The following is a 19,806-nucleotide window of genomic DNA, read 5'->3' as shown; positions in this document are numbered from 1 at the left end:
TAGATATACTGAGATGTGAAATGAATTTGTTTTAGAGAAACCATCATAATTTTAAAAGTGCTTTATATATATATTTAATTTGGATTAATAAAATGCCTCATTAACTGTATGAATGGTTATCTCTAAAATATATTTCTAATTTTTCCAAACATGAGAATTGAATGGCTAGAAAACTGTTCATCTGTGATATGCCATCTGCCCTATTTCCATTTTTAAGAGTTCAGTATTTGTTAACTGATCTCATAGACAGCTACATGTTTTGCTGTTACCAGATGGATGAGATAGAATACCATGCATAACTTTACATTTATCTTCTTTGAGTGTCACCTTATTTGCATATCAATTAAAATAATATCTGTATTAAGATGGATAATGAAAGTTATCAAATTTACATGATGTGACTGCAGTTTGCTAAATTTCCAGTAGATGCCCCCAGAGACCAGTCAACTCATTGGAAATCCTTGAATTTGTAAAGAGATTTTTTTTTACATTGAAACTTTTTTTTCTTGCTATATTTTGAAGTACATGTTAAATAAAATAAAGGTCCTAAAAATCTCCACTCTCTGACAGTTATTATACAAAAATACATATGAATAGTGATAGTGTAATTCTTAATCAGTATTAATCAACAATATTACTAATCATTGTTAAAAATCTAAATGTGTAAAATTAAGAAAAATGCTTTCAGTTTTTATTGCAAAATCATTCTATATGCTTTCAGGTCATTTTAAACACAGTTATCATTTTTTCTTTCTATCTTCTCTCTGCATGCTGGAAAATGCTATATCTTTGCTTTAGCTTTTTTGGGGGCAAATGTCCTTTTCAAAAAACCTATAAAACATATCCAAACAACTTATCTAATTTTTATCTGTGTGTATGTAAAAATATAGATTTTTTTCTAATTATATTAGAAATATAACTCTAATTATATTTATACATAATATCTACCTACACTGAAAAGTATGGCTAAGAATAGTGATTCACTTTATTCCAGGGAAATTATATTAACTGAAGCAATTTAAGTATTAATTTAAGAGTCAATGTAATTATCCCGTAGGTGATTCTAATAACATTTATCTCTATAATATGAATGTAAGGTTGTTCTAACTGACACAAAGATAACCCACCAGTTACTTATAAATATTAATTTAATGAAATAAAAGTATTATCTTGACTGTTGATTAGATATTACATATCTTTTGAGTTTATCTTTTTCAGATTAAATAAAAATGTTATCTTTTTTAAAGTATAGTTTTTATTGAATTGCTTTTGAAATATTTTACTGAATGTGAAGCTTCATCTTGATATAGTATTTCAGTCTGTGCTATGAAAATATTTGTTAACCATTTTAACATAATAAAATAGTAGATAATGCATTTTGATTTTGGAATTCTATTAACTAGTAAAAATAACCTGTAAGTGCAGAGAGAATAAGTTGTTGTATCTATTCAATTTATTCATGTTTTTCATATTTGTAGAATTGTGTTCTTTTCGTCCTTTTTATATGTCTGTCTCTCTGAGTATTTTTCCCTGATAGACTTGACAGCCTTGAGAGGGATTCACATCTATTTAACTGGCTTTGCACAGATGCGGTTGGTCATCTGCTCCCTCATTTTGAGAAAGGGGATTCTCGGGGAGAGTCACAGAATGACATCTATCATTTCTTCCCAATCAAGTGGGGATCAAACAATGGCTTTCAAGTTGGAGTTACATTGTAATTGTCCAGTTATATCAAATTCCTAAGCAAGCAATGCAAACAAACAGAAAATCGTGTGGAGAGGGAAGAGAAGAAAAACCAAGAATGTTGGATATAATAATAGGAAGTAAAGTGACCAAGTGGAAAAAGTCAGAATATCCAGTCTGAGAAACCAGGGTGTGAATTCCAACTCTGCTGCTTATTACTTTGTATTGCTTTGACAAGTCACAACCTCACTGATGGCTTTTTCTTTTTAACCTGTAAAAATAGAAGTAGTACTTTGTAGAGTTATTATGTAAGTTAGAAATAATGTCTCTACAGCATCTGACACATTGTCAGTACTCTATAAATACTGGCTATTCAAAATGGTTTAAGGCAGAATTTTGCAATGATATGATATTTTTGTGGCTTTGTTTAATAGAAAGCCCCCCAGTTCCCAGCATCCCCTCACATGTAGCTGCTCTGGACGTAGGTCAGATTGTGCAATTTTACTTTCTGTCAGTCTACAGATTTTTCTTAATCTTAGAATTTTTTAGGGACATTTTGATGTAAATTCAGAATGCTGACATATATTCTTTATTGAATAATGCCTTTGAATAGTAATATAATCCACATGAAATGCATGACTGTTTGATCCTTTTCTTTTTTTTTTTTTTCATTTTTCTGAAGCTGGAAACAGGGAGAGACAGTCAGACAGACTCCCGCATGCGCCCGACCGGGATCCACCCGGCACGCCCACCATGGGGCGACTCTCTGCCCACCAGGGGGCGATGCTCTGCCCATCCTGGGCGTCGCCATGTTGCGACCAGAGCCACTCTAGCGCCTGGGGCAGAGGCCACAGAGCCATCCCCAGTGCCCGGGCCATCTTTGCTCCAATGGAGCCTCTGCTGCGGGAGGGGAAGAGAGAGACAGAGAGGAAAGCGCGGTGGAGGGGTGGAGAAGCAAATGGGCGCTTCTCCTGTGTGCCCTGGCCGGGAATCGAATGATCCTTTTCTTAAGTCCAGTCTCCTCCAGCCACATCCCCTGGCCCGGAGAGCCTCAGGTCTCTGCAGTGCAAGGTCTTCCGTAGGATATAGATTTATAGACATCGGCATATCCGGGAAGGTCACAACTTTCGCGTCTATGAATGGCATGCTTTCTGTCAGGACAGCTCTTCTCTAATTCCACATTTATCCAATCTCTCCATACATTTTTGAGGAATTCTCAGTTTTCACCCAGTATAGTGACTTCAGGTCGTGGAAATTTTTTTTCTCCTGCTATGTAGGAGAACACATTTTAATTTAGACTAATATTTTAATATGTAAATAAAGCCAGAGGCTAATCCTTTGTGTCCAAATGAAATAAATAAAACACTGAATTTGTATTCTGTTTATATTTCTATTTGTACTTGTTAAAAAATTCCATTCCATAAAGCGAGTGAACTTTGGCTCTGGTTCATGGATATAAAACCTGAGAAATCCACATATAATATAATAGTGGAAATTAACATATATTTATTTATTTTTAGATACCCAGTTTGTTGTAATAAGTGAAAATCATTGCAGTTTAAAGACATTCGTTGCATTAACTATAAATTTTAACTAGGAGACTCTTAGCATGGAGTCCAAACTTCTTACCATGACTTTGAGGACTCTTCATGATCTGGGAACTGCAGAAAAATCTGGGAATTTTTCTCTTTAACCACTCTACTCTTCTCCACTCTTTACGTATTTTGTTTGACACCTGAGCTAGTCCACTGAAGTAAGAAATTCTTGGCAACTGGAGCCCGGGCCTTTGTGTGTGTGTGTGATGTTTAAACTCTGTGGGTGACTCTATGCTATGATCAGGAATTGAGAACCAATGGAGCAGGACTTCACACTGCACAGATCATTTTCGCATACACAGATTCATTTGGTTCTTAGAAGAATCCTGTGATGTAGGTAGGGCATACATTAATATACACATTTCACAGGTGAGAAGAAATGAGGTCTAGGGAGATTTTGAAGAAGTAGGTGTTCTGACTCAGAACTCGGATGTTTTGCCTCACTCTATGCTATGTTCACTCCACATTGAAATTTTTGTAGTATCGCATCAAGTCAGTTCTAGATATTTAATTGTCTCCTATTTTTTTTTAAAAAGAAGGTAAAATAATTATTATAAAGCTATATAATTTAGGCTCTAATTTCTTGTTGAGTGGAATAATAGCCACCACACAATTGTCCCATAACCCTGTCTATGTTGCTGTGTGGAAGTTTTTATCACCTGTAATTATTTATTATTTGTTTATTTATTTTGGGGTGTGTTCTCCCATGAGAATACAAGCTTACCCTGGGGCATTGAATTTATTTGATCTAGAACAGTGCCTGGAAGTTAGCAGGAAACTCAATAGCTATTTTTGAATTCACAAATAGAATATTCATTTGTTACTGAATCTCCTTATATATATTATTTATTATTAAGTTAGAAGTGAAATATAATCTAACAAGTTGTTAATGTAATTCTAACTTAAGACAATTTAAAAAATATAGTGGTAAATTTCAATAAACATATTCTTAATGAATTTACAAAAGAATGAATGAATGAATGAATGATCCTCTTACAGGTGTCCCCAAACTATGGCCCACGGGCCACATGCGGCCCCCTCAGGCCATTTATCTGGCCCCCGCTGCACTTCCGGAAGGGGTACCTCTTTCATTGATGGTCAGTGAGAGGAGCACTGTATGTGGCGGCCCTCCAACGGTCTGAGGGACAGTGAACTGGGCCCCTGTGTAAAAAGTTTGGGGACCCCTGCTAGTGAAGCCATTTACTATAGAGTGTATTGCTTTGATGTTAAACGCCATGTTTAATTTTTACTTGGCTTATTAGTTGTTTTATTTTGATGAAAGACTAGTATATCAAGTAATTTTGGATGTCATCAATTACTATGGTCTGAATATTCATGTCCCCCAAATATCATATGTTGAAATTCTAATCCCCAAAAGCATTCATAAGTGGGGCTTAGGTCATGAGTAGAGCGCTCATGAATGGGATTAGTACCTTTTAAAACAGGCTCCAGAGAGATCCCTAGCCCTTTCCACTATGTGAGGACACAACACAGCTAGAGGGCACCAGCTACAAACCAGGAAGAGGACCCTCACTAGAAGGCAACTGCACTGATGCCTTGATCTTGAACGTCTAGCCTCCAGCTATAAATGTCCTTTGTTTATAAGCTACTCGGTACTATTTTGTTATAGCAGCTTAAACAGACTAAGACATCAGTCAACTAGCTTATTTGTCCTTATCAGAGGGAGCTCAGCTGTAGAACTGATACAGTATTTTTTATGTAATTTTGTTAAAACTGCTGTATTTAGATAGCTCCTGGCATCTCTCATTAAACTGAAGTCTTTCAATTGTAAATGTTTGAGGCAAAGATAGCTTTCAGTGCTTTCACTGAGGATAAAAAAGGCAGCATGACTCAACCTTTTTTATTTTTTAAGTTTTTTTTTTTTTTTTTACAGAGACGAGAATCAGAGAGAGAGAGATAGACAGGAACGGAGAGATGAGAAGCATCAATCATTAGTTTTTCATTGCGCGTTGCAACACCTTAATTGTTCATTGATTGTGTTGCAACACCTTAGTTGTTCATTGATTGCTCTCTCATACGTGTCTTGACCGCAGGCCTTCAGCAGACCAAGTAACCCCTTGCTGGAGCCAGCGACCTTGGGTCCAAGCTGGTGAGTTTTTTGCTCAAACCAGATGAGCCCGCGCTCAAGCCGGCGACCTCGGGGTCTCGAACCTGGGTCTTCCGCATCCCAGTCCGACGCTCTATCCACTGCGCCACCACCCGGTCAGGCTCAACCTTTAATTGTTATAGGATAAAAACACTGCCCAGATTTCAAGACTTAAAATAACGCTTTTAGTGTCCTCATTCTTATTCCCAGTTACCGGAACTCATACAAGAAGAGCGTCTGTGTGGACATGCTGCGAGATGGGTATCACAAGTCCTTCAGCGAGCTCTTCGCTCTGATGGAGAAGTGGGACGCCCTGAGGGAGGCTGCGAGGGTTCGGTCCCTCTTCTGGTTGCAGAGACCCCTAGAGGAGCAGCCTGATAAGTTGGATCACTTCTACTGCTACCTGACCAGGGCCGAGGAGGCTGAAAGGAATGGTGAGTGGAGGGAAGGTCCCAAATTGTTTCATGTGTGAATTTGAAACTAAGACAACTTAGAACAGTTCAACCTAGTTAATTAAACATCTTGATGGAGTAAATGACAGGGAACCCTGAATCACAAGGCTTCCCCAGACACAGGGGCATTCTAGTGATGTCCTTCTAAGCCAGGGAGACAGGAGTAGAACTTTCTAATGTATTAAAATCTTCTGTATCATTATCAATCTTTCCACATTTTTTTCTTTTGTATGATCTGAATATTGACTTTCACTGAGGACTATAATTTGAAAATTATATTGATCTTCTAGTATCGATAATAGAACTTGAAGGCTTCATCAATAAGTCCTACAGATTTCTTTAAAAAAAAGATTTTATTTATTGAGTTTAGTGAGAGGAGAGGGAAAGAGAGAGAGAGAGAGAAAGAGAGAGGGAGAGAGAATGAAAATAAGTGGGGACAGGACCAAGAGGTATTAACTCATCAACTCGTAGTAGTAATTTCTCATATGTGCCTTGACCAGGCAAACCCAGGGTTTTGAACTGGAGACCTCAGTGTTTCAGGTCGATACTTTATCTACTGCACCTCCACAGGTCACACAAATCCTACAGATTTCAATCAGAGAATTTTTATTAGTAAATAGTGAGATGACATAAAAAACAATTGTGAATGCAATTGTTAATTTTATATATTTCATCACATCATGTCTAACAAATTCCTTTCTCTGTATCCTAAAATTTTCTAGAAAGTCACTATGTTTCAAGTATTGAAGACAATTTTCTAATCCATACTATAATACTGATACTGTTGTCATAAGTATTTCTTAGTCATATATTAGAATTAGTCCCTTTATATAATCAAAGACAGGAAATCCTAGAATTTGACATAAACTTGGTATTCTAAATTATTCTTTTCTTCACTTTTTTGTGTGAAAATACCAGAGGACTCAAAAAGAGAGACTCAGGCCCCAGCATGATGATGTCTACATTTCTTTCTTTCTTTTTTTTAATTAAGTGAGAGATAGGTAGGCAAAGAGACAGACTTCCGCATGCACCCTGACCAAGATTCTCTTGGCAAGCCCCCTATCAAGCAATGCTGTGCTTATCTGGGCTGCTGCTCCATTGCTAGGCAACTGAGCTATTTTAATGCCTGAGGCAAGGCCATGGAACCATCCTTAGTGCTTGGGGCCTCCATACTCCAACCATTGGAGCCATGGCTTGGAGAGGAGAAGAGAAAGAGAAAAGGGGATGGGGAGGGTTGAAGAAGCAGATGGTTGCTTCTCCTGTGTGCCTTGACTGGGAATCAAACCAGGATTTTCATATGCTGGCTGACACTTTACTGCTGAACTGGCCAAGGCCAATGTCTACATTTTATTTCAGGTCTTTCTGTTAGAAGATGTTAGGCAATTTTTTTGTCACCTAATGCTACAATGGGGAAAATTGATGGAATCATGGAAACAGCATCGGAAGGGTAGCAGAAGTCTTTCAGCCTCTATAGTAGAGTCAGTATGTATTTCTCATCATCACTTACAAGTATGAGATACACAAAAATCCTAACAGCACCACCATAAGTGAACTAGGGTGTGTGTGTGTGTGTGTGTGTGTGTGTGTGTGTGTGTGTATGTGTGTGTGTGTATGTGTGTGTGTGTGTGTGTGTGTGTAGGAGATGATGATTTATTTGTATTATGAAAAGTATTTAACTGTAGGACAGACTTTAAAAACAATTTGTATACTTTAAGACATTTAACATAGGAATTTTGTTCGGGGAAAAATTGTTACTTAAGTTAAGACTGTCCCAGGAAATGGATAAGGAATATGCACATTCACTCTTAAGAACTTGAATTAATCCTAAATCTTAAAACACACACACATACAAACAATACCGCACACATATCTAGTATATAGAGATCTGTTAATAGTATCTCGAGATTCCATCGCATGCGGCTGTGGGACCTGGGACCATCATCCTGAAGCAGCAACCTCAGCATTCTCATTTCTTCTCATTGGAAAGATCATCACCCTAGAACCCTGGTTGGCAAACTGATGCTCGGGAGCCACATGAGGCTCTCTGAGTGTGGCTCTTCCTCAAAATACCACGTGCGGGCGCTACCTCGATAAGGAAAGTACCTACCTATATAGTTTAAGTTTAAAAATTTTGGCTCTCAAAAGAAATTTCAATTGTTGTACTGTTGATATTTGGCTCTGTTGACTAATGAGTTTGCCGACCACTGCTAGAGTCACTGAAGTTCATTTTATCAAAGCTATGGCACTAACAAGAGTCATCTCAAGTCAGTTCTCTGTCTCAAGACTTACAGAGCAAGAACCCAGACTTATTTAAATTATTTTACAAAACATCATTTTTTGTTTTATAGCAAAGAAGTGTTTAAATAAGTCAATGATTTTTTTTTTGGATAATTTTTCATTTGTTGAAGTGTTCTTTGTCCCTGATAATGTTTTTTATGTTGCCTATTGTTATGAATCACCTTTATACCATCTGTAACTTTGTGATTAGGGCCTTGTACCCCAAGGGGCTGGAGAAGAGATGACAATAATGGTAATGGGCAACTGAATCAATAGATAATTCAAACATATTTGCACTTGACTTTAAATTTTTGTCAGGGGTTAAGCAGCAATTATTTTTTGTAACATTTATTTAAGATACTCTGTGGTGGAATAGACTACATAAGCCAAATCCCAAAGGATGTTTATGGGTTTTATATAAAGCAAAACAAAAATAATTGGTGAAATAAGTTTGAGAAACAACATGTGAATTAAAATTAATGTTAAGCAGGTTGGTTTACTGCAGGACTTACCAGAGCCTTTAACATGCCAATGTATTTTGTGTGGTTCACTGAAAGAGGGAATTAGTAAGAGCATTTACCAAATTTATTTTATCATGGAATCTCCTTTCTAGGGGGCATAATAAATACCGATCTAAATAATAAACCAACAGTAAAATTTATTTCACCTTATAAATATACTTGCTAACAGTCAACTCAAGGAGGAATTAAAAAATACTTATAATGTAAAAGGTATTGGTCATATATTTGGATTGAACAAAGATTAAAAATTTGATTATGTTCTTTTATACTTATTACTCTACCAACAACAACAACAAACCTCTCCATTTTTTCATAGAAAAATAGCTTAGCTGACAAGTTGTCTTTCAGTGTGGAACCTTGATAGCTCATATAACTCATACTGAAACAAAAGCAAAAATAAAAATAAAACTTCATTTATAAAATGTTAGAAATGTTTTTCTATTAAGGTTTAATTACTGTACAACAGAAAAATTATTTCAGCATTACATGTATTTTTAAAAAGCTCTTTATATAACTTTTTAAATGGGAAATAAGTATTTTACTTACATGCTTTAAAAAATAACTTTCTAATCACTAAATATGGCAAAGAATATAAAATATTACAAAAGATTTTAGCGCTGTACTCACAGTAGGTAGAGATTCAGAAAGGAAAGATCGAGCGTAGAAGTCAGTTCTGAGAGGAGAGAATTGTTTATTAAGTGAATGGCTCAGGTTAGTCTCCACATTCCCCTGTCTGTTGCAGAATGACTCTCCAGGACCCAGCTCCTTCAAAAATAAGGTGCCAGGGAGAATGGTTTTTATTTTACTTTATTTTTAGGTAGAAAGCCTATTTTGAGATAAATCTTAATTTTCTATAGAACTAATGAAGCAATGTATGTAAAGTAATGTCTTAGGTTTTAGAAATTTCTTTTGAGCCTTGGCCAGTTGGCTCAGTGATAGAGCATCAGCTCGGCATGTGTAAGTCCCGGGTTCAATTCCCAGTCAGGGCACACAGGAGAGGCACCCATCTGTTTCTCCATCCTTCCCCCTCTTCTTTCTCTCTGTCTCGCTCTTCTCCTCCCACAGCCAAGGCTCCATTGGAGCAAAGTTGGCCCGGGCACTGAGAATGGCTCCATGGCCTCCACCTCGGGCGCTAGAATAGCTCCCATTGCAATGAAACAACACCCCAGATTGGCAGAGCATCGCCCCCTGGTGGGCATGCCAGGTGGGTCCCTGTCGGGCACATGCGGGAGTCTGTCTCTCTGCCTCCCTGCTTCTAACCACAGAAAAATATATATAAAAAAAGAGAAATTTCTTTCAAAACACTGGTGTGACTTATGTATGGTCTTGAAAGTTACCCTTTGCTATAGCCAGCCTGGTTCCAATTTTTATAAGCGTTTTAATTTTAATCTTATAAAAATGCTAGTGGGCAAAGTATAAATATTTTTCATAATTGTAATCCTTTCAGGAGTATATCAGTGAATAATAATAATGATTGTTATTTAAAAAAAAATCCTTGGAAAGGTAATCCGGAGGCCCCCACATAGTCACCACGGTGCTTTCAGCACAGATGCAGAAAGGCCTGAGGTTTAGGAATTTGTTCATATTCACCAATAGAGGGAAGTTTACAGGACTGAGACACAATTTAGTAACACGATGGTTTTGTACAAGTTTATGATTGATGGTGGTGGGATTTATAAGACCGATTCACAATGTATTAGTACAGTTTATTTTAATACAAATAGGTCAGATACCACTTCAGGGGAAAAGAGGATCTTTAACACACTAACAACTAATAAACTAATAATCTGTCTGAGTGAGAGGGATGACTGGTATTAATGCATTTTCAGCAGAAAAAGGTACTTATAGAAAACAAAAGCATAACACTCGTTCTTTCTTAACATTGCTAGTAACTTATGTTGCTAGAGACATTGGGAGAAAGTGTGTGGAGCTTATGGGGTCATCCTGATCATCCAATCCTATCAGCCTCATGATTGTTTTTCTTCTGAGTGAAACCTTGCTATTTTCATATTCTATCTGCTTTCCTCTTTTACATTATCTTTTTGCTGTAGTTATGAACCATTGCTTGCTCTGGAATCTTTGAATACTTTTTAATCCTTCAGTGGGAAAGGTATTAGATGATAACCACATACTCATTTCTCCCAAAACCACTGAGCATACTGCTAGTAGTTATTATTCTCTTTTGTCTAACAGACAGTCTAGTGCTTCAACCAAAGAGTATGTCCATTTCTAACATATTCTAGGTTTCCAGAAAGACTCTTTGTTGCTTTTCTTTTATGCACATTCTTTAATTACTAAAACTATTTCGATAGTTAATATACATTACGTTTTGAATTTTGATTTTTTAAAATAGTTAATTGTATTTTAGAGAAAAAATAGAAAAATAAATGTTGCTCTACTGGTTTGCCATTTGAAAGGAAATGTCACAAGACGTTTTCCTAATGCTATTCATAATGTTTTTCTCTCTCGGAAGAATACTTCGAAGATGTCTATAATAACTTGTATGCTCTGGCCTGTCACTTTGATAATTCTGAAGACAAGTGGGTAAGGAACCACTTCTATGAACGATGTTTTCAGATCGCCCAGCTGATCAAAATTGACGGCGGGAAGAAAGAAGCCGAGTCACACTGGCACATGGGACTGCTCTTCGAGGAGGACGGTGAGTGGCCGCTTGCCTGGATGCCTTGGCACGTGGAGGTCGAGTAGAAGACCCAAGGCTTTAGTATAAGAATATGATTTATTGAAATGAAAAAGCAAAGGTGTGTGACTTGAGGACTCACCTTTAGTGTCGCCTGCATCCTGCCTCTGGCAGAGCGCTCTACCTCGAGTTTCCCCAGCGGGCCAGAGAGAGAGAGCGCCTCCCTCCCCCTTCCCCCTCACATGTCCATGTCCTTTACCCACAGACATGTGGCACCGTTTCGATTTGGTTTTCCTTTCTTAGAGCCCTCTGTGTTCATTTTTAACTTGATTTCTCATGTAAGAAAATAGGGAAAATGAAAGGCACACTTTGTGATTTTCCAAGTGCCCCATGTCCCCTATATAAAAACCAAACCAACTACATAACTCAGATACTGCCCCATCTTGGTTCTATAAGAATTTCGGAAGGAAATGTTGCCTTAAAAGTTACTTTATGGCCTGACTAGGAGGTGGCGCAGTGGATAGAGCGTTCGACTGGGATGCGGAGGACCAGCTTCAAAACCTTGAGGTCGCCAGCTTGAGCGTGGGCTCATCTGGCTTGAGCACAGGGTTGCTGGCTTGAGTGTGGGATCCATCGTAGACATGACTCCATGATCACTGGCTTGAGCCCAAGGTCGCTGGCTTTAGTAAGGGGTAACTCGGTGTATTGTAGCCCCCCAGTCAAGGCACATATGAGAAAGCAATCGATGAACAACTAAGGAGCTGCAATAAAGAATTGATGATTCTCATCTCTGTCTCTTCCTGTCTGTCTGTCCCTATCTGTCTCTCTTTCTGACTCTCTATCTTTGTCAAAAAAAAAAAGACATGTCTTTGCAACAGAGTTCTATGCAGTCATAGAATTACAAGTTAGAAAAAAATCCATTCAATGTTCATTCAACAAATATTTGTTTAGAACCTGGTGCCAAGGGATAAAATAGTAAACAAGCCAGATAAATCCTTGCCCTCCTGGCATCTACATTCTACTGGAAAAAATAAGCCTTAACCACTAATAGTATATTAAGTAGTATTAAGTAAGATGATGAAAACTAAGACAAGGCAAAGGGACAGACAGCGGTTGATACTTGTTGTATGGGTTCACCTGTTAGAAAGTGAGATATGGGTGAAGTGTGGCGTGAGCCTTAGGGCCTGAGGCAGGTGCAGACTGAGCATGTCCAATGACCAGCAAGAGGGTCAGAGTATCTGTCTGGAGCTGAGTAAGCAAAGTAGGAGGGGAAGGAGGGGAGTCAAGGTTAGACCAGGAGACTTGGGATCACACTGGCACTTTTAAGACGAGGTGAAGACTTTGGATTTTATTCTAAAGTGATAGGAAACCCCACATATTTATTTGCAATAATGCTCATGGAATAAGGGTGCATTTTATTATGCTGTACAGTAGGACATCTAAGTGAGTGCAGCCCCACCCTGATCACATTACCCAAACTTACCCCACACTCAGCCACTGAAATGATGTGGCAACCGTGCTACTATGGTTACTGGTCATAAGATTAGTAGGTACTCCAATATTTATTAAGTGAGTAAATAGATGAATGAATGAATGCATCAATCAATCAATGAATAAATCCCGTGATAGAAATACACTGAGATATTTCTTTTAAAAATCAGAACAAAGAAATCAGGAGTTATTGTTTAATAGGTATTGACTTTCAATTATGCAAGATGAAAACTTTCTGAAGATTGGTTGTACAACAGTGATATATAGAGTGTTTTGACTTTGAAATTACGTTAAAGTTAAGTTGCACTGTTTTGTTTTGCAACTTCTTTTTGTCAGATCTAAATTATTTTCCTATGGCTTTAATCCATTCACAGGCCCTGAGAACCATGCCTTTATTGCCTGATGGATCAAGTGACTGCGTTAGTGTTGATGAAAATTCTAGAGATTGTCCTGGAGTGTTTGTTGTCCCTAGCAGTGGTGAAAAGTATCCATGTGGCTTTTATAATCGGGGGTAGAATTTTCATGAGCAGGGTAAACTAGGACTATCAAGAATATGTGGCTAGAGTGGAATGGGGACTCACCTGGCTGTAGGGTTCCCCCCGAGGTGACGGGGGTGTAGCTTCCGCACATCTGATCTGATTGGTCTGGACAAGCTAATGGAGACCCCGCAGCAACAGCTAGGCGGCAGCTGTGCTCAGGGGCAGGTGGCAGCATCCTGAATCCAGGGGTGCCCATTCAGGTTAAAGCAGGATACCAGCAGGCAGATGGCAAAGGCCAGGTTGTCAGGGCTCAACCGAGCAGGCTATGGTCCAGGGCATGGCTCCAGCTCCCTCAGGGAACTATAGAGCAAATGAACTTGAGCAGAAGCCATAGTCACAGGGACAGGGCACCTGAGTGCGCTCAGAGCCAATGTTCAGCCCACTGGCACGTATGTGACCAGAATCAGGCGCAGCAGACAGGTTCTCACCCCCATTGCCCGAAAGATGGGGCCCTCCCATGCAGTGTGGCCCGGCTAGCACTGACTCAGGGCTGGCCATCTTATTCTTCAGATCAGAATTTTACTTTAGCTGGGGTGACACACCTGGAGTAGTCATGGACTGACAAACGTTTGTGCAAATCAGTGGCTGTATCTTCAGTCAGAATTGTGACCTGTTTGTAAGCATTTTTATCATGCAAACAGGACGAATGGTCAAAGAGCATTCATGCCCTGTCTGTGAAGCAGTGTCTGAAAACACTGGGTCAATAAGAGACATGCCCATTCAGACTCCAGCAGAGCCAGCTGTCAGACCTTCAGGGAGAGAGAGCTTGTTAAAGAACAGACATAAGTAGGGGAGCACCGGCTTCTCCCCGGTATGATCTGGGGCCAGGGCTAATAACACGGTGATGTGGCAGAACCCGGACTTTAGTCCTTCCCTCCAGGTCAGCATTAGCAGTGGGTGATCCCCTGGTGTGATCAGGGGACTGGGGTCTAAACCTTGCAGTTCTATTGGGAGCTGGTAAACTAGAGCGGTGTGGACCACATCAGCATTTCCCACTGAGCAAATACCATCCAATTCCAATGGATGGTTTCTAAGTATCCTTTCTCACCCTTGTAGCAGCCTACACTACTCCCACTCCATGGGCTTTGAGTCGGGATTGCCTGTGGGAGATCAGGAGGATGATTAACTAGAACTAGATGCTGGGAGACGGCCCCGGGCGCTGGCCATGTTCACTGAAGACAGGCAGGGGAAGACCATTGTAGGAACAGCTTAGGAAGCACACAGCATTCAGGTCAGAAGTCATTCTGTGACGTGAGCGCAGGGATTGATTACATGCTAACTGGGATCCACAGCATTGATCCCAGGTTCTCCCAGTGACTAGAGGAAGGCAGAGTTAACCTGTTTAGCTTGTTCCATTTAGGTCTTAGAGTTATTGTTGATGGGGACAGTCTCCAAATAGTGTATCTCAGTGTGGTTTGCCGGGACCCAGAGGGCAATAGGGTGGTGTTGTGCAGACACGCTGAGATGACACTCAGTCACTAACTGGCTATCCAGATGGCTGACCATGACACCACCAGCAGACTCTCCACCCAAATGGTGGTCTTTATCTCCAGTCCCCTGACTTGCTTCCAGAAGGCCTTGCATGGGCCTAGATGGACACTCAGTCTGCTGGGACAGTGCCATGCTAACAGGGTAATTGGTCAGTAGCACTCACAGCAGGCCTGCTGGAGCAGCACTGCTCTGAGATGACCCCCAAACACAAGAGTGGTTGCAGGTGGACTGGTCCCCCACTGCTGTGTCGTTGTATTATATGTTTAGGGAAGTATCATCCAACTCCTGGTGTGATGGGGCCAGACAGAACAGCAATAGGAAGTGCAGCAGAGCCTTGGTACAGGCTGTAGTCTGTCAGCTTAGCATTCATGCTTTGAGGTCACCCAGCCCCTCCCGTGCATATCAGCAGAGGGGGAGAGTGTGGGGACTGAGCTGTACCTGTGGATATGTGTATGATGTGCCATGCGATACAGCATACAAATAGCAAGATTCACCACACAAGCTTTCATAGTTTGGGGAACACCAGCCTCTCCCCTGTCAGGAGAGACAGACTGGGGACCAAGCCTTTGCAATAGGTCAGGATTTATTCCCTTAAAATCACAAAGCCTAACTGGTTTCCTTGGAACCTTTTTGGAATCCATCTTACTTTCTAGGAGACCAGCCCACGGGGATCAGTGCTGAACAGGTTAGCCCTCCCCCTTACATCTTTAAGTTCTGCATAAAGAAGGCTATTAACATAAAGAGATTATGGACACCAAAGTCTTGTCCTTTAAGAACTAGGATAAAGCTAGGACCATGAACAAGACTCTAAGCTTCCAAATGAGCTCTTTCCCCAAAGACTAGATGTTTTCTTTTCAAGAAATGATCAAAGTAGAAGAGAGACAGTGAGTTAAAGTAAGAGGATCAAACCCCAGTCCTGGAAGAGCTCCTGCTAGACCCTGGAATTGAGTGAGGGGCTGTCGCTACACCTGTCCCACGAGCATAGGAGGAAGCAGAGCCTTCCACCAGCGGCACGTGGCCAGTGAACGGAGCCAGGGCAGACTGTTTACTCTGTTTTCAGAACTGAATGGACTATTTCCAATTGAAGGGTGTGGGAAATGCAAACAAAGCATTCATCTCAGAACAGCTCCTGAGTAACTGATTTGACTCCCCCAAGCCCAAACCCTTTCTATATATATGTGTAAGGGAATTACGTCTCCCCTGTTCAGCAGTCTGGGCATTAGGCTGGTTGGAGGCACAGCCATGAAGCCCACTTATTTTTTCAAACAAAGGCCTCCTGCAGGGAAGCCTCTCAGGATGGTCCTCATACACAGTCTGATCCTTGTGCCCCATCCTCTCTCTGCCTTGACCTCAGATTTGCCGTGGGCTTGGGCTCCCATGTGCACCTCACTGTGACCGTGTCTGTAATTGTAGTTCTCTGTTTGCTTGGTGGAGTAAGACTTTTCCAGCCATCCCACAGACCCTTGTCGTGGGCTCCCACGTGCAGCCCTGTTTTGCTTCGCTTCGCTTCGCTTCTCCCATTGGTGCCGAGAGCTCTTAGTAACCATGCTGCCAAAACAGGACAACTGTTGTATACATTGCTGGTTCTTTCTGTTTGCTCATGTGAGAGAGAATTTCCAATCGTATTTGTTATCAGTTGATTCGTGAACTCCAAAAAGATGCTGAATTCTTAACCTCCCGTACCTGTACATGTGACCTTAATGACACAGGGTCTTTGTAGATGATCAAGATGAGACATTGTCATTAGGGTGGGTTCTGATACACTCTAATGGCTGTCCACCTCGTTAGGCAGCGAGACAGACATGTACAGACGGGAAATGGTGTAAAGGCGTAGGGAGAGCACTATTTACAAGCCGAGGAGCACCTGAGGCTACCAAAAATGAGGGGGCCACCAAACAGATCCCCCCTCGCAGCCCTCAGAAGGGACCCACCCAGGCCAGGGAATCCCAGCCTCTAGAACTGAGAACAAATTCTGCTATTTAAGACACACAGTTTGTGGTTCTTTATAATGGCAGCCCCAGGAAACTAACACACTATTCAATATGGTGTCAGTAATTTTTCTTAATTTAAAAAATAAAAAAAAAGAGTTGTTATTTCAGGGACAAAGGAGAAGTACAATAATGGTAGAGAGCTAGGACTTGACATGTGAAGAAGTCTGACAGATAAAATATCTGTGATAGAATGGTGAGCAACTGAATACTATCTAAAGTAACATTTTTAAAGATTCTTAAAATCTCATATCAACAATCCTTTCCTAGAGCTTTGGCTTTTTACCTTATTCTCTATTCCATTATAAACATCACTTCATTTGGTGAATATTTTTATTCTTTGGCATTTTAAATGAAGTTTATCATCACGGTATTCAGTTCTCCAAAGGAAAAAAAGATTAAAACACAATATCATCAAAGATTTTAATATCATCAAAGATGCTGCAACAAAATTGATAGGAATTTCCTGATAATTTCTTATTTGTCATGGAATAATGTTTGCCCGTTTATTAGAAAAATAGCCTGAATAACTAAAAGAAATGCAAAGGATATAACAATTTTTAGTGTGGTATTTTATTTTCTCTTTCATTTTATTAAAATTTAATAGAGACGTAAGCGCTGTTGAGAGGATTTAAAACCCATCATACGTGGCACGTCTCATCCCACCCGCGCGGCCTCTGGAGAAACGCTGACGGTGCGGAATGGAGGGAGGTGTGTTTGGCGTGGTGTGCCCTGTCGCACCGCTGGAGCTGCTTACCTTGTGTATATACTATTGAATATTTTTTAATTGGGGGAAAAAACTAGCCAATTTAAAAAAAAATCCATTGAATTAAAAAGTGTAGCTAAGAACAGAAGATTTTTGCAGTTGGTAAGAAAGAATAGTGACCATTAAAGAGCGATCACAGATGCAATCAATCCCGTTATTAATGATGTAGAAAGGGGGTGTGTGTGTGAACTATTGGTTGGACTTTAGATAGCAAGGGAAGCCCAAATCTACAGGAGTATTGGAAATATGGGGCAGATGCTTTCAGGAAAGATATAAATTGGAAACCTGCAAACTGAAACGCAGGGATTCAATTAGTGGTAGCTGAGACGCTGAATGACTCTCTTTGTTTAGATAGTTAACACAGCATTGGAGCGGAGGCCATGCGTGCGGCGGCCATGGGTGCAGTCTAGCAGAGGAAAGACGATTGGGTTGGGCAGTGAACTCAGCTCTCTGGACATTGAGCCAGTTCCCTGCGTGAGTCTGGTTAGGCTGTGGCATCACGGGGACCCTGCTTTCCTCGTCTCTAAGGGGAGGGGGTGTGAGCACAGGCTCTTTGCTCTTGGTTCACTTCCAGCCCTGGCTTCCTTGCTGCTTCCATGGCTATTGAAAGATCAGTCTTTAAAAACTCTGTCAACTCCTTCACCAACTAGGGAAAGAAAATAGTGCCAGTTTATAAAAAGCAGATGGAGCCTCAAGTTCACCTCTGGGTACCACTCTTCATTATCCAAAGTCAAGTCTCTCCTTTTCTGTTAGACCCCTTTGCCCTCTTCTACCCGCCCCCCCTCTTGTCATCACTACTCTGTTGTCTGTGTTTGGGAGGGTTTTGTTGTTGTTTTTTTTGTTTGATCCCTTCACCTTTTCACCCAGCTCCTCAACCCCCTCCCCTCTGACAGCTGTCAGTCTGTTCTCTGTATCTATGCGATGACTCATTTTCTGTTTAAGTTGCTGCTGTCATGTTTTCAATTTTGTAACAATGAGGGCGTACAGAATGTCGCAAGAGAGAACAGTACTTGAATGGATAAAGGGCACCTCATTTGATGTTTATGGGTTCACTGGTGGCATATTGGGGAGGGGGTGGGGGCTACAAACAATAACCACTCCCAACAGAACCAATTGCCCGGTGGTTGCTGTTGAATTGTGACCAGAACTTGGCGGGCTTTCCTGCTGGAGTCCCTATGTCCTGGTGTCCATCCCCTGCCCGCTCACACCGCTAGGACAACTGCCCAAGCTCACTGGGAACATTTTATTCCTCTTCATAGTTAAAAAGTAAGTTCTATTTGTTTCTTTCCCCTCACTTGAAACTGCTTCTAAATTAACATTTTTAAAAGTCCCTTAGGAAGTAACTTTGCAAAAAGATTCTCTTGTAGAGTAAACATGCTATTCCTTTCGGGTGTCCTGTAAACAATATGAAATAAAGCCAGTCCAGGTAATGTGTAAGCATGGACCTTGGGTGCTCGGGCTGGCGCGAGCCTGCTGGAAGCATCTCCCCTTCCCTGGCCTTCCCAAGGCTCAACGCTGCCAGCGCATCTCGTCCCGGTGGAATTCCAGGAGTGGGTTTAGAAAGTGGGCACTCGGGTACGTTTTTTAAGGCCCCTCTGCCTAGATCCATGGTGGAAACTGGTCACTTTATATCAGAATAAAAGTGAACTTAATATTGCTAAGTTTTTTCATAAGTAAATTAGCATTGCTTTTCCGATATAAATTAATTGTCACTTTTTGGGGCCTGTCAGTTTACTCTCTGTCTACTGTGTGGACTTGTTCATAAGACCTTATAGCATTTAATCAAGAGATCCTTTTAAAGTATTGATAGCCACCAGAAAATTATTCAATGTTTGATCTGTGTTAAAGAATCAAAGTCCAAGATCTTTGAATGGAACTTAGAATAAAAATGTAATTAGGTTACATCCCTAAAGTCTGATATATCTTTAAACAAGACTGCAAATGAAACTTTATTAGAGCTTCAAATGAATTATTTCATTGCCTTTTTTTTAAAATTCATTTTCTTCCCCTTCCCTTTCATGTCTGTGTTGCTGGCAGAGCAGCTTGTATTTTACCTGTCTTTTTCGGGGTGTTTTAATTATTTACTGCTTAACGAGCAGTGCAGAGAGGAAGCTCATTCCGAGCGCCTGCTCTGAGGCAGGGTTCTCTTTCTCAAAGCTTTGTAAGGAGGTCTGGAGCACCTGCACGGAGCCTGCCGTTCCTGACACCCTGGGTAACTAGTCCGGTGGTGTTTCCCCCGCCCCCCCTTAGAAGGGGCC

At 40.5% G+C, this 19,806-nt stretch overlaps 1 protein-coding gene across 1 annotated transcript in view; it reads left to right on the top strand.

The window, feature by feature from the left end:
• The window catches only part of TTC29 (tetratricopeptide repeat domain 29), a 118,934-nt gene that overhangs the window by 26,750 nt on the left and 72,378 nt on the right, over window positions 1–19,806 (top strand). Inside the window, exons 4-5 of the mRNA XM_066360919.1 lie at window positions 5,596–5,819; window positions 11,109–11,294. Coding sequence (XP_066217016.1) covers window positions 5,596–5,819; window positions 11,109–11,294 — 410 coding nt within the window. The remainder of the gene's footprint in view (window positions 1–5,595; window positions 5,820–11,108; window positions 11,295–19,806) is intronic.

This window comes from Saccopteryx leptura, chromosome 1, assembly GCF_036850995.1.
Source record: "Saccopteryx leptura isolate mSacLep1 chromosome 1, mSacLep1_pri_phased_curated, whole genome shotgun sequence".
Classification (NCBI taxonomy): Eukaryota; Metazoa; Chordata; class Mammalia; order Chiroptera; family Emballonuridae; genus Saccopteryx; species Saccopteryx leptura.
The sequence above is the reverse complement of the archived record's forward strand: the minus strand, read 5'-3'. Positions and strand labels throughout refer to the sequence as shown.